The sequence below is a fragment of the Panthera uncia genome, chromosome E3 (assembly GCF_023721935.1).
Source record: "Panthera uncia isolate 11264 chromosome E3, Puncia_PCG_1.0, whole genome shotgun sequence".
NCBI classification, from domain to species: Eukaryota; Metazoa; Chordata; class Mammalia; order Carnivora; family Felidae; genus Panthera; species Panthera uncia.
In genome coordinates, this window is record NC_064815.1 from 24,420,925 (window position 1) to 24,436,045 (window position 15,121).

General features: G+C 53.6%; 1 protein-coding gene across 1 annotated transcript; it reads right to left on the minus strand.

The window, feature by feature from the left end:
* Positions 1–3,835: 3,835 nt before the first annotated feature.
* VPS37D (VPS37D subunit of ESCRT-I) lies at positions 3,836–7,910 on the minus strand. Its single transcript, XM_049638790.1, has 4 exons — positions 7,690–7,910; positions 6,177–6,348; positions 5,607–5,689; positions 3,836–5,000 (listed from the first exon to the last, which is right to left on the minus strand). The coding sequence occupies exons 1-4, from the start codon at positions 7,825–7,827 to the stop codon at positions 4,638–4,640; spliced, it is 756 nt and encodes a 251-aa protein (XP_049494747.1). The 5' UTR covers positions 7,828–7,910; the 3' UTR covers positions 3,836–4,637.
* Between the last annotated feature and the right edge of the window lie 7,211 nt (positions 7,911–15,121).

Below are 15,121 nucleotides of genomic sequence, written 5' to 3' on the forward strand. Positions count from 1 at the left end.
CTCTCTGGTCATTTTTATACACGTATATATAGTCCTTACAGCCAAAAGCTGAGGTGCCAAGGATGGAACCCAAGTGAGCGGCCATCATACTCCCTTTTGGGGAAATGACAGTGGGGATGGGGGAAGGGGTGTGTATCTCGGACCTTCCTGGAAGGTCACCAGATCCCAGGAAGAAAGGCTGAAACAGGACAGCTGGTAAGTGGTGGTGTTACTTCAGTCCACTGTCTCGAATTCAGTGCACTGGATAAGTGCGCTCTATCCTGGTCTTTCCCTCCTCTCGGTTCCTCAGCTGGTGACAAGGTCACAGACTGTCACCTGCCTATGATCAGGATCATAGGAGAAGGCCCGCCTTACCTGTGCTCAGTGCCTTGGTTCTCAGGCCCAGCTTGTGGCCTAGGTGGCCATAGGGTTTGTGCAAAGCAGTTGAGGGTCCCTCTGAGGATGAGAGTGACCTGAGTCTGGTGCTCTGAACTTGAAAATACTGAGAATACTCGGTGCTGTTATGCCCAAGAAGCAGGTGCAGAGAACTCATCTTCACCATTTGCTATGAGGTCATAGCGTCACTCACGATCTAGCCATCTCACCACCATCTCTTAAGCCTGTCCAAACCTGGGGTCCTCTGGCCAGACTTGAGGTGTGTTTGCCTTTCCATCCTGCTTTGGCCCCTTCAGTGTTCACACCCTCAGTCCTGGGAGGGGGCTGCTACTAAACAAAAGAAAGCCTGTTTCAGGAGGACCAAGGAGAGGCTGAGATTTGTGGGTCACAGGCCACATAGCCAACCTGCACACAGTGTTTGGCTGTGGTTGGCACAGTGCCTTAAGAAAACTTTAGCCAACTTTCAAATCTTGGGAGACTGTATACAAATCTAGAATTCTGACTTGTCTCAAAAAAAAGAGAAAACGTGCTGCCATTGCCCTCACACACATACTCGAGTGTACTACCACGTGGGAGAAACTGTAACATTTGCCTTTGAGACAGGACATAGCCCCCCATTTCACTGTGTTCCCACCAGCAGACAGGAAATGTAAAAGGCCTTGATCCACACACTTGGACATTTTGCTCATAATAGAGAAGTGTCTATATTCCATGTCTGCCGAGATGGAGAAAAAAAAAAAAGAACCATGCATTTCCAAAAAAAAAATGAGGGAGGCTGTATTTCTTTGTGGAAATGGAGTGCTTTGCACCTCTGTGACCTTCCTAGCCCTGGTAGACATTTGAGTTTGCAGATCCCTGAGCTACATCATATGTTGTTTTGAGAGCTCACACTTAAGCGGGGAGGCAGAGTGTAAACCTTATTTTCATTGTGGGACAAGAAGGATCTTTTGAGAAGTCCACAGCAATGGCCAAGGTCCTAGACAAAGCCAGAGGTCCTTTGGTACAGTAACATCAATTCCTGCACTCGCGCTCAATCTTTTGTATAAAATCCTTGTATATAAGTTGGGATAAACCAGCAGCGAGTCCAACTTGGTCTCTTAAAAACCATTTGATTCTCTCTAGACTTAGAGGTCAGGGGCAAGTTCTTAGCCGTGGCTTTGCAGTGACCACACCACAATTCAGTGGTAAAGATTTGAGCCCACTCTGGTTCAGGCCTGCTCAGTTCAGTAAGCCTTGATTGGCTCAAAAAATGGTATTATGTTTTATATTTGAGAAGGAGGGAAGCTTAGGAAAATACTCAAAAGCTAGTGATTCCCAAACAAGGATATGCACATAACAGGCTTTCTTAAATGGTGGGAACTCTTGTGTTGTGTGTGTGTGTGTGTGTGTGTGTGTGTGTGTGTGTTTAAGTTTATTTTGAGAGAAGAGAGAGAAAACTCCAGGCGGGTTCCACACAGGGCTCGAATTCATGAACCATCAGATCATGACCTGAGCCAAAGTCAAGTATCAGACACTTAACCGACTGAGCCGCCCAGGTACCCCTGGAAACTGTTTTTATCAAAAAGAGATAAAAGTTTTGTTCTTTGGACAATTTTTTCTTTTTGGTTTGTGAAAGCACTGGTGGTCTGTAATAGGTGAGACCTTTCTCATGGGCCCCTTGATTTAGATTCTCAAGTTCGTACTCTCTCAAAGAGGAGTGCAGCAGCCAGGAACATTCCCTGGGTGCCTGGAACCCCACAACAGAAAGTTCCAAAAGTTGTCTGGCAGCAGAGAGTGCCCAGACCCCCTGGAACCTTCCAGAGCCTTCCAGAACATTCCATGTACTTTCAACCAGGGGGCTTAATGAAGTTTATTAACCATCCAACTCTAAGACTTTACCATGGCCCAGAACTGAGCCCACTCTACTCTGTCAGTATCTGTACCCGCCTGCCTCAAGTCTTTTGTGCTGAAGCTGAACACCAAAGAACCTCGTGCCGTACCCCTTCTAAAACTGAGTTTGAACCCTTTGAGGGAGGCAAGGGGTGTGTAAGACTTTTGAAAGACATCATCTAGTTCCCTTGTTAACACTCTTCCCCTCTCAGATCCTCCCTTGGGTCATTCCTGTTTCTACTTACCAGCCCTGGGGAGGGGAGGCTGAGCTACTAGGCTGCGGACATTAGCCCGTGCCTTCTAGAGGCTTCTCCCCAACTCACAATAGTGGAGGAGGATTCAGGCATGCCCAATCTTAGCTCCTTTTCTCCTTTTGGTTGCAAATGAACAACCCTGGAAGATGGACCAGGAATGGAAAGCCAAGACAAGGGGGACCCACCTTGCCCTAGGCTGTGCTGAGAATGTGGGAGGTCTTCCAAAGTTGTTCAGTCTTCTGTCATCTCAGGCAGGTACCTGGTGGTTCCAGTGTTCCTCAGCCCCCAGCAGTTCAAGTGCTGGCAGCAAGGACAGTAGGGGAACCAAGGCCAGTGTGGGGTAGAGCTTCTCAAGTGGGCACTATCTGTGTGTGCTTTGGCTGGGCCCCTGGCAGGGATACCTCTGCCTGCCTGCACTTGAAGGGCTCTGGAAGGCTCAAATGAGCCAGTCCCTCCAGCCATTGCTTACATCTCTAAAACTCCCATCAAGTAGTCACTGGGGTACTGCTCACACATCTTTGTGGTTGGTCCTCATTCTTCCTGTGGTTTCCACCATTGGTCTTGACTCTGACCTCCAGCTCTACATCTCTAGCCCTTGGAGATTCAGAGGCTAACTGTCTCACTTGTAGCCAGATCCCTCAACTACTCATCATGGGATTTAGTCCCAATCCTCTTTCTCATCATACACACTAGGGACATTCTAAGGAGACCAAAGGCGGTAGTTTGGTGGGTCGGTCCCTCTTACAGTGTAAAACTTCGGTGAAAAGCAGAGCCAACCCAATACTTTAGTCTTTCTAGACGGTTCTATCCCTATTAACGTGGACCAAGATCACACTCGCTTCTACAGCACTCTGCCCCCTCTTGTATGCAGGACCTTCCATGCCTCCCTGCCAAACTTCATCTCATTAGACTTGACCTAAGCTGATCCACAGCCTGTTTCTGCTCTCCTAACTTCTCGTCCCACACTCATCAGCCAAGCTGGTCACCTAGTATTCACCCTGGCTGAAGACCAATACCTTCAGCCTTAGAGAAGCCCTCCATTCCTCAGCGGAGGTGGTCATCTGGCAGGCCAGAGCAGGAGCAGGCACCATCCTGACTGGGCTTACAGGCAGCCCAGGAGAAGAAGGTGCATACAGGTGAGGCGGTTGGGAGAACAGAGGTGGAGCAGAGTGTGCTTCTGGCCAGAAGTGCTGGGAAGTTAAGAGTTAGGAAAGACTCCCAGTCAGTAATCAGAGAAGGCTTCACGGAAGAGGCAGCAGCAGTGCTGGACCTGAAGGAGCTAGGCTTTTTGGACAGGCAGAAAGGAAGAGAGGGCACCTCAAGAGGAGGAAGCACAGGAACTCCGGTGTGGAGGCTGCAACGGCAGAGGCAGAGTGGCTGGTTGAGGGAGCAGAGACGAGTCGGGCAGCATCGTCATCCTCATCATCACATTTATTGACGGCCCCTGGGAGGTGGGGCTGGGGACAGAACATACAAAGACAAGGACCTGCCCTCAAAAAGGTTCCATTCTAAGGAGACGGGGACAGAAAAATACAGAATGGTCTTTCCTGGGGATGGCCCACTCTCATCTGTGCAGGTCAGGAGCCCCTGGCCTACCTTGCCCCAGCGACCGGAGCATGAGTGGGGCACAGAGTAGCCCCAGGGCCATGGTGTCCCCGGCCCCGCAGCTGGGGTCTGACCACCTGGCTCCTGGGCTGTGGGCCCCAGAACTGGGGAAAGGTAGGAGCAGGACGCGATGGAAGGCGCTCCCGCGCCCGTTGTGCCAGCCCAGTGGAGTGGTAGGGTGCTTCGGCCCCCCTGGGCAGGGTCCCCGGGGGGGGGGGGGAGCAGGCACCTTTCCAGGCGCCCAGGCAGAAAGTCCTTTCACTGGGGCTGGCCCGTTACCCGGGAGGCCCCAGCCGGGGAAGAAAAAAAGGCAGAGTTTCCTCAGCGCCAGAGACACCCTGCCCACCCCACCTCCGGCCCGCTCTCTGGGCAACTTCCAGGTGACCCTCCTCCCCAGCTCAGCCTCCAGGGCCGGGGACGGCCTGAGGCCAGGGGGAGGGGCCTGCCCCTCCCCCCACCCAGGCAGTGGGGGAGGAGGAGGAGCCACGGATCAAGTTTCTCTGGGCCCCCCACCGGGGGGCCGTACGCCGGATCCTACCGGTGGGGGGGCTCCGGCTGCGAGGGCCGAGGGCTCAGCAGAGGGGCCGGGCCCAGGGGGCACCCGGGGGAGCCCTTCAGGGGGGGCACGGGGCGGGAGTCCAAGGGGGGCAGGCTCCGGGGCACTGCCGGCGGCCCCCGGGCGGCCCCGGTGGGCGGGACGGCCGCGGCGGGGAAGGGTCTGGGGGGGTCCGCGGCAGCGGTGGGGGCTGGCTGGGCAGACCGCTCCCGGCGCCGCAGCAGCTCCTGCAGCTTCTCCGCCTGGGTCCGCCGCAGGTGGGCCAGGGCGCGGCCGCGCTGGAAGGCGGGCAGGAAGGCCTCCAGGCTCTGCTCCCCCAGCAGCAGCTGCTCCATCTGCTCCTGGGGTGGGAGGGCCGGGCCCGTGTGAGAAGCCCCCCCCCCCCCCCGCCCCGAGACCGCCCTCCCTCCCTCCCCGAGTCTCTCCCAGGGGCCACCACCCCGCAGCTGGGAGATGAGGCGCCCGAGTTGTGGCCTGGGCCTGCCTGGGGCTAGCTGAGGGACAGCGGACACATGTCCTCTACTCTCAAGCCTTGGTTTCCTCACTGTCACCAGACCTACTGGGCGGAAGAGGAGGCAGAATCAGAGATGGGGACACGCTTAAACTTAGGTGTCTCTCATCTCAAGTCCAGGGCCAAGGCCCCTACTCCCCTACCTCCTTCAACTCGGCACTGCGCTCCCAACCCGGCAAGCTTGGAGAAGTCTGCCCAGCGACTCGGGGGACCCAGTCTACACTGTCCTACGCTGAGACAGTCACAGGTGGGGAGAATGAGCCTTGCCGTCCAATGCGGACAGCAGTGTAGCGGGGCTCTCCTCGGGGCCAGGCACTCCAGGTGGGCTTCCTGGAGGAGGGGCTCTCAACCCTACCATGTAAGAATGAAGGGGGGGGGGGTGATGATAGTTTGGGTCTCCCGCCCTGTCCCCAGGCGCAGCGGCCCCTCCCCTCACCTCAGCTTCCTGCTCAGCTTCTTCCAGCTCTGCCTGCAGCCAGCCCAATGCGCAGTGGGGGCTCCAGCGATGCATGCTCTCCTCTGAAGGCCACAGAGGGACCACAGTAAATAGCTCCTGCCTTCGGGACCCATGGCCTAGGACAGACAGGCCAGAGCCCCAGGGCCCGATCCTGACACTCACTGACCCTGTGTGTGACTCTATGCCTCTCGCTGGAGCCTCAGTGTCCTTATCTGTGCACTGCCCACGGGATCAGTCTGTGAACCTCCCCCCCTCCCAGGGTTCTGTCCCCGTCCTAGTGCAAAAGAGGAAGCAGGGGCTGTGTTCCCTGGAGCACCCCAGGCCACTTTCCTTCCCCTACTCAGGGCCCCCAGTTCTACTCATTTACTGCTCACTTCCCCAACTCAGTCTTCCAGGAGGAGGACCCCTAAGCCTCTCCCAGGGAAGAGGTCTGCCCACGTCCTGCCCTTCAGAGCCTAGCACCTCCCCAAGGCCAACCAGCCTTGGGGATGGCCAGCTGCGCCCCCCCCCCCCCCACCACCACAGCCAGTTCTCCCAGATGTCCCTCACCCAGTCGCTGCAGCTTGTCCGCACAGCTCTCGGCCACCTCTCGAAGCTCCTGATACTTGATGGCGAGGGCAGCCCGGCCCATCTCCAGGCGGGGCCGCAATGCCAGGTTCTCCTTGGCTAGCGCGTGGTTGGAGGCCAGGCATGCCTCGCGCTCCAGCTGCAGGCCCTGGAACTGCCGGCACAGAAGAACCAAGAGGCCCGCTCAGGGAATCTGCCCACGTCCACCTCCTGCCACCCCCGGGGGGAACAGGGCCCAAGGGCCAAGCCGGAGGCGCCTCAGCCTTCAGGATGGCGGACTAACAGGTGGAGGGACTGGGAGAGGCCTGGACGGAGCTTTGCCTTGAGGTCCCTCTCTGGGCCTCAGTTTCCTCTCACACAAAGTAAGCTAAAAACATCTACCTTGTGGGGTTGTTGTGAGACCAAGTGAGGAAAACGATGACCGCCTCCACAAATGTTAGTTAATTTTTAATTTTTCAATTAATATGTCTGCTCAGGTCCCTAAGGAGTCCCCCGCCCTCCTCTGTCCCATTTTCCATGCATGGGCAGCTTTCCTCTTATTCCAGGCCTTTGTCTGCTTCCTCCTCAGGTGTTTGTGCCGAAAACACTCCCCCCTGCTCTTACTCTCCAGAGGGATGTCTTGGCCCTGTCCCTGCATGATTCCCCCCTCAAGCCACCCTCTCTTTCCTTCGCACCCCTCCTTCTGCCCTCCAGTGGAATCCCCACACCCCAAGGAATACACACCCCCTTTTCCTCCCTGATCCCCAGCACCTGCTCCCAGCTTTCCTTCTCTTGCAGAAAGCAGACCCCCTTTCTCTCCTGGCTCTGGAGGATGCTTTTTCCTTCTGTTTCTCGGAGGGCCAAGCCCCCCTCCCTGCCCCTGGAGAACGCACTACCCTCCATCTGTCCCCTATAGGATGCACATGCCCCTCCTGTCTGCCTCCCTCCAACATACACTTTCCCTTTCTGCCCCCCACAGACAAGCAGCCCGGGCCTATCTCCTGTGAAATACACAACTTTCTCTTATGGTGGCCTATGGAATACACGCCTCAGCTTCCAGTACCCCTCCCCAGCGGAAGACACAAAGCCCCCTCTTGCACCCCTAGAATGCGGACGCCCTCCCAGAGGTCCCCCCAGGTGTCAAACAGGCCCCTAGTTCTCCCTCTAGAAGGCGCCTCCCCTTTTTGGCCCTACTGAACGTGGGTGTGCGAGACAGGGCCCCCCACAACACAGCCGCCCCCTGTCCCCGGAACACACCTCCCCGGAGCATCCGCTGGAGGACACGCCTCGCGGCCATCCCGGGGGTGCACGGGCGCCTCCCTGGGTCTCCGGCGCCCCACCCGCCCCAGGCCGGCTCCGGGCGCCCCCTCCCCCGGGGGCGACTCCGCGGGGCCCACTCGGACGTGCCAGGTTCCCGCGGCCCCGCGGCCCGGCCCGCGCGGCCCTTTGGTCGGTCGGTAGGTCCGGCAGGCCGCGGCCCGTCCCCCGCGCCCCCCGCCCGCGCCCCCCGCGCTACCTTCCTGCTGAGCCGCACGATCCGGTCCAGCTTGGGCTCATCCTGAAGCAGGTCCCGGAGCTGCCCGGTGCTGAGGATCCCAAAGCGCCCCGGGCTGCCGGGCTCCGGCCCCGCCCGCGCCGCCCGGGCCCGGTACATGCCGCCCGCCCGCGCCCCCAGCTCGGCTGCTGGCTCGGCCCGCTCGGCCCGCTCCGCCCCGGCTCCGCTCCGCTCCGCTCCGGCTCCGGGATCCGGCTCTGGCTCCGGCCGGGCGCGCCGCTCAGCCGCCAGAGGGCGCCCCGCCCGCTCTTAAAGGGGCCGCGGCGCTGGGGCTGGGGAGGGGGCGGGAGGGGGCGGGAGGGGGCGGGCCGCACCCCTGGCTGCCGGGGCAGAGCCTCGCCTCCCGCACCCGCGATCTCCCGGCAAACCCATCCTCCTGCCGCCAGGCGGGTACCCGAGGCTTTTCTCTCCCCGCACCCCTGCTCCGGCCGGCATTCACCACGCCCCCCCAATCCACCCCTCCCCCTGGCGCGGACTCTCCCACCCCAGACGTTTACAGTTTGCAGGGCTATTTCACATCTCTCCCTTGGATCCTCACAACAATTTGCTGAGTTTGGCTGGGCGCCAGGAGCTTCTGCCCTGTTGCTAACTTGGGCAAGTCCTTTACCTCCCCAAGACTCAGTTTTCTCTTCTGTAAAATGGGGTGACGATACACCACGTGAAGATTAGAGCTAGTGAATGCTGAGTGTCTTATCTGTAGGAAGTGAACACCTAATGTGAGTAATGGTTATATTAGAGATGAGGAAACAGATGCACACAGATGATGTAATCTCCCCAAAGTCACATTACAGGTAAATGATAGACATTCTCCTCTCTTCCTGTCTGTGCAGTATAGTATGCACAGAGCACATGGTGCCTCTCTGTGCTGGGCACTGGGCTAAGCTCTGTGAGGGCCTGGTCTCTGCCCTCAGAGAGCTCACGGATTAAGGCAGAGTCACATTCTCAGCTTCCTTTAACGGCAGGTATCAACCACACGATGTCTTCCTTTGTGATTCCCATGTGATGCCAGAGGATGTCATGGACCTTATCTTCAGGAATAGGTTTGGCCAGTGCCATTGTCAGAAAACAGAGAGTAAGTCACTTGTCTAAAACCAAACCGCAGGGGCGCCTGGGTGGCTCAGTTAGTTAAGCATCCTCTTGATTTTGACTCAGGTCATGATCTCACGGTTCATGGGTTTGAGCCCCGCTTAGAGCTCTGTGCTGATGGCACAGAGCCTGCTTGGGATTCTTCCTCTCTCCCTCTCTCTCTCTCTCTCTCTCCCTCCCTCTCTCTAAATAAATAAATGAACATTAAAAAAAAATAAAACAGCAATGAACAAGCTTATTCCACCTCATCACACTAAGAAAGCACAGAGGTGGGACCAGGACAATCAGAAAACCTCACAGTGGTGGGGGGCGGGGAGGAAGGAGAGGACACCAGAAGAGGTGATGTTTGAGCAGGGTTTTGAGGGATGCATAGGAGTTCTGAAGCTCCCTATTTTCATAGGGAAAATAATGAAACCAAAGGGAAGCCCATAAGCCAAGGACTCTCCCAATCCAGCCAGAGCACATATCTCTACATGGTAGAGATATCTGAGAAGCAGAGAGAAAACTGATGGAGCTGGGCGGGACAGGCTTATTGACAGACCACGACGACAATATTTCTTCCACATTTTAATGATAACTGAATTTGGTTTTCCCCTTCAAGACTCAGCTGGAACACCACCACCTCCAGGAAGCCCTCTCTGCCTCCCCAGCCTGGGACGCGTGCCCCTCTCTTCTGCGCTCCCACTGTCCCATCCCTGCTGTCCCTCCATCCTGGTCCTGGCCATTATCAGGAGCACCTCTACACCTGCCAGTTTCCTGGCTATGATCTCCCTGGTTCTGGCCTGCCTCCTCAGGACCCACCATTTCCATTAAGCTTCCGTGGTTCTCCTAGATACCCCCCTAGCTGGCCCTCCTTTGGGCCCTCCTATTCCGGGCTGCAGGACCTCTGCACTCTGGGAGGCGCTGGTAAGAGCTGATGGGAGACACCCACCCCGCTCCATTCCCCACCCTTTCTTGCCCACCCCCCTTTGTTCACCAGTCCCTCTGTTGAATGCCCCACAGCAGCAGCGCCTCCTGCCTCCCATAAACCCTCCCCACACTCCTCGGACCCTCATACCTACTCCTACCTCTCTCGGCAGGGGAAGGGGGGAGAGGGGAGGTAACTCTGCTGCCTGTCACCTGGAGAAGCTTCCGCCACTTTCTGCCTCACCTCTTTGGGCTCCGCAGGCAGCCCTTCCTTCCCTCCTGCCTCTGGGAAGAGCAGTCCCTCTGGTTCCAAAGCCAACCCAGGTACCTTTGCTATGGGTCTCACCTTCACCTGCCTCCTCTCGGATGCCCTGATCCAATCGAGTAGTTATGTCTCTCTTTCTGTCTCTGTCTCCTACATCTTTAATCTCTGTCTTTAGACTGGCACCTTACTTTCACTACCACCCCCAATATTTTGTTCTCTCTGTCTCTCTCTTTTTTTTTTAAACATTTATTTATTTATTTATTTATTTATTTATTTAAGAGAGATAGAGACAGAGTGCAAGTGGAGGAAAGACAGAGAGAGAGGGAGACACAAAATCCAAAGCAGGCTCCAGGCTCTGAGCTGTCAGTACAAAGCCCGATGCAGGGCTCGAACTCATGGATCATGACCCGAGCCGAAGTCAGACGCTCAACCGACCCTGCCACCCAGGCGCCCCATCGCCCCCAATATTTTGAAGTAACTTATGATAGACTGAATACTTGTGTCCCCCCGCCCCGCCCTAAAATTCATATGTCAAAGCCCTAACCCCCAGTGTGATGGTATTTGGAGGGGGGCCTCTGGGGATGATTAGGTTTAGACTAGGACATGAGATTGGGGTCCCCATGATGGAATTAGTGTCCTTACAAGAAGGGGAGGAGAGACTAGAGTTCTTTCTCTGTCCACCATGTAAGGATCCAGCGGGAAGGTGGCCTTCCGCAAGCCAGGAAGAGGGCTCTCCCCAGAAGCCCGATCTGTGGTACTTACTTTGATCTTGGACTTCCCAGACTCCAGAATTACGAGAAATAAAAGTCTATTGTTGAAGCCACTTGGTCTGTGACACTTTATTTTGACAGCCCAAGCAGACTAAGACGTCCCCTCCATACTTCATTCCCTGCGTCCATTTCCTCACCCTCCTAATTCCTCGACTCAGTCTGACCTCACCCCCCTCTCACCACTTGGAAGTCACTGGTCTGAGCCAAGGTCATCGACCACCTTCGTAATTACCGCCAGGGCTGTTCTTTTTCACATTCACCACCATTGACCACCATCTCTTTCTTGACCACATTGCAGTCAGACCCCAGACATTCCATAGCCATTGGGCGACAAAAATTAAAACGTCAGATAACATCAAGCGTTGGTGAGGATGGGAAGCAACAGGAATGCTCGTGTCCTGCCAGCGGGAGAGAGAATTATTGGCTCCAAGAGCATTCTGGCAAGCTCGCCATTCAAAGATCCCCGTAGCACGTCCCTGCCATGTTGGACAGCGTAGTGCCCCCCAAAGATGTCCACAGCCTAAACCCTAGAAACTGAATATGTTATCTCACAAGGCAAAAGGGACTTTGCAGATGTGATTAAATTAAGGATCTTGAGACGGGGGGTGGGCCAATGTAATCACAAAGGTCCTTATAAAGGGGAGGCTGGGGTGGGGGGTGAGAATTAGAGGAGCTGGTAACGGAAACAGAGGGCCAGAGTCAGAGAGGCATCTGAAGACACTGCGTCACTGGTTTTGAAGACGAAGGAAGAAGCCACGAGATACAGAATGAAAGCCTCTAGAAGCTGGAAAAGGAAATGAAATGCATCTTCCCCTCCAGACTCTGGAGGGAGCATGACCCAGCTGACACCTTGACTTCAGCCCAGTGAAACCCATTTTGGACTCGTGAGTCCAGAACCGTAAGATAATATCATGTTGTTTCGAGGCACTAATTAGGTAATTTGTTGTAGCTGCAAAAGGAAACTAAAGCAAACTCCTAGGAATTTGGGGAACGGGAATGTTCACAGTGGCCCTAACTTGTAAGAACGGAAAACTGGAAACAACCCAAACGTCCAACCCCAGAAGAACGGCAAAGGAACTGGTGAGCCTTTGTACAGGCACCCCTTTGCCCTAGACACCAACAGACAGGAGCAAATCATAGTGCACATGACCCTTTGGGTGAATCCCACAAACAGCACTAATTGAGAAAAGGCAACCTGGGAAGAGTTCATCAAGTGTAATGCTGTTTACACAAAGTTTAGAAACAGGCGAAAGTATGGGGCGCCTGGGTGGCTCAGTCGGTTAAGCGTCCGACTTCGGCTCACGTCATGATCTCACCGTTCGTGGGCTCGAGCCCCGTGTCGGGCTCTGTGCCGACAGCTCGGAGCCTGGAGCCTGCTTTGGATTCTGTGTGTGTGTGTGTGTGTGTGTGTGTGTGTCTGCCCCTCCCCCACTCATTCTCTGTCTCTCAACAATGAACAAACATTTTAAAAAATTTAAAGAAAAGAAACAAACAGAATTAAACTTCATAATGCTTGGAGATATGTACAAAGGAAAAGCATGGGAACAATAAATACCAAACTCTGGAGCATGGCTATCTGGCAGAAAAAGGTTGCAGTCAGGGAGGGACCAAGGGAAGTTCAATGGCATTGATAGGTAGTTCGATTTCTTTCTTTTTTTATTTTTTTTAACGTTTTTTATTTATTTTTGAGACAGGGAGAGACAGAGCATGAACAGGGGAGGGTCAGAGAGAGGGAGACGCAGAATCTGAAACAGGCTCCAGGCTCCGAGCTGTCAGCACAGAGCCTGACGTGGGGCTCGAACTCATGGACCGTGAGATCACAACCTGAGCCGAAGTCGGCCGCTTAACCAACTGAGCCACCCAGGCACTCCTCTTCTTTCTTTTTTAATTGAAAGAGAGAGAGAGAACAAGGAGGGGAGGGGCAGAGAGAGTGGAGCAGAGGACCTGAAGTGGGCTCTGTGCTGACACCAGAGAGCCCAATGCGGGGCTCGAACCCACAAACCGTGAGATCATGACCTGAGCTCAAGTTGGACGCTTAACCAACTGAGCCACCCAGGCACCCTGATCGTTTGATTTCTTAAGCTGGTCGTGGTACACAGGTATGCACAGTGTTATTCTTTATATTTTTAGTAAGTCTGAAAACTTTGATATAAAATTAATAATTTTTAAGGTCTATTTTTAGACTTTACCTTTGGAGTCAGACAGACCTGGATCCCTTTCTGAGTTCTGCTACTTCCTGTGTGACCAAGAGTAAATTCCTTAATTCCTTGAGCCTCAATTATAGTATCTGTAAAATGGGTAGTTGAAGGGTGTGACTTGATGTAAGTGTCTTGCATGAAGCCTGACATCCGGTCAGTGCTCCAAAAACAGCAGGCGCGATGTGTTTCTCTTTCTGGAAATGCTCCCTTGGTTTTAATTTATGGAGCACCTACTATCTGCCCAGGACGTCCGGGGGCTAACCCTACAAATGGGACCCTTCATCTTCTCCCTGGTTCAATTTTTAAATTCATTATTCGCCAGGCGCGCCTGGGGGGGCTCTGTTGGTTAAGCGTCCAACTTCGGCTCAGGTCACAGTCTCATGGTTCATGAGTTCGAGCCCCGTATCAGGCTCTCTGCTGTCAGGACAGAGCCTGCTTTAGATCCTCTGTCCCCCTCTCTCTCTACTTTCCCTTAAAGTAGAAAAGGAGTAAAGAAAGCTCTCTCTTTCTCTTAAAGATAAGTAAACATTAAAAAAAATAAATTCATTATTCTCCAAAAATCCAATCGCTACCCCTTAAAAAAAAAAGCTCTATTGAGATATAATTCATATGCAATATAATTCAACAATTTAAATTCTACAATTCAGTGCTTTGGGGTACATTCAGGGTTGTACAACCTTCGATACAATTTTACAACATTTCCAACACCGCAAAAAGAAACTCTGTACCCATTAGCAGTCACTCCCCATTCCTGCCCCAATCCTGGCCTCACCACCAGCCCCAGCATGAGGCAATCACTAATCTACTTATTCTATAGATTTGCCAATTCCGGACATTTCATACTAATGGAATCCTGTAAGATGGGGTGTTTTGTGGCTGACTTCTTTCATTTCACATCATGTTTTCTTTTTTCTTTTTAATGTTTTCTTTTTTTATTTTTGAGACAGAGAGCACAAGCGGGGGAAGGGCAGAGACGGAGAGAAGGACAGAGGATCCTAAGCGGGCTCTGTGCTGACAACAGCGAGCCCGACGCGGGGCTCGAACCCATGAACCATGAGATCATGAGGTCATGAGCTGAGCTGAAGTCCTACGCTCCACCGAATGAGCCATCCAGGCACCCCCCATTTTAATCATTTTTAGGTACACACTTTGTGACACTAAACACATTCACGCTGCTCAGGGACCATCACAACCATCCATCTCCAGAATGTGTTGATCGTCCCAAACTGAAACTGTATATCCATTGAATACTATTTCCTCCTTAGGTCGGATCCTGATACCTACCTACTATTCTATTTTCTGTCTCCATGAATCGGACTACTCTCGGAACCTCGTACAAGTGGAATCAGACAGTATTTGTCCTTTCGTGACTAGTTGATTTCACTGAGCGGAATCTCTCCAAGATGCATCCATGTTGTAGCATGTGATGGGATTTTCATCCCTTTTAAGGCTGAATAATATTCCACCATACATGTGGTGTGCAACTTGTTTCTCCAGTCATCAGTCGATGAACATTGGGTTGTTTTCTCTTTTGGGCTCTTATGAACAATGCTGCTGCGAACATTCGCACGAGTGTTTTTGTGACCTGGGTTTTTTTTTCCCTCTGGGTTATGTACCAATGAGTGGGTACATGATAACTTCGTGTCTAACCTTTCTGAGGGAAGGCCAGACCATTTCCCAAAGCAGCTGCACCTCCCTACGCTTGCACTAACGATGTAGGCAGGGTCTGATGTCTTCACCAATACTGTTATTATCCACCTTTCTTGTCACAACTCTTCTGGGGCATCTGGGTGGCTCAGTGGGTTCAGCCTCCAACTCTTGGTCTCAACTCAGGTCTTGATCTCAGAGTCCTGAGTTCAGGCCCCGTGTGGGGCTCCACGCTGGGCATGAAGCCTACTTATAAATAAATAAACAAACAAACAAATAAATAAATATCCTAGTGGATGTAAAGTGGAATCTCACGATTTTGATTTGCATTTCTCTGATGGCTAATAATGTTGAGCATCTTTTCATGTACTGTTGGACATTTTTAAAAAAAGTTTATTTCTTGGGGCGCCCGGGTGGCTCAGTCGGTTAAGCGTCTGGCTTCAGCTCAGATGGTGATCTCATGTTCATGGGTTCGAGCCCCGTGTCCAGCTCTGTGCTGACACCTCAGAGCCTAGAGCCTG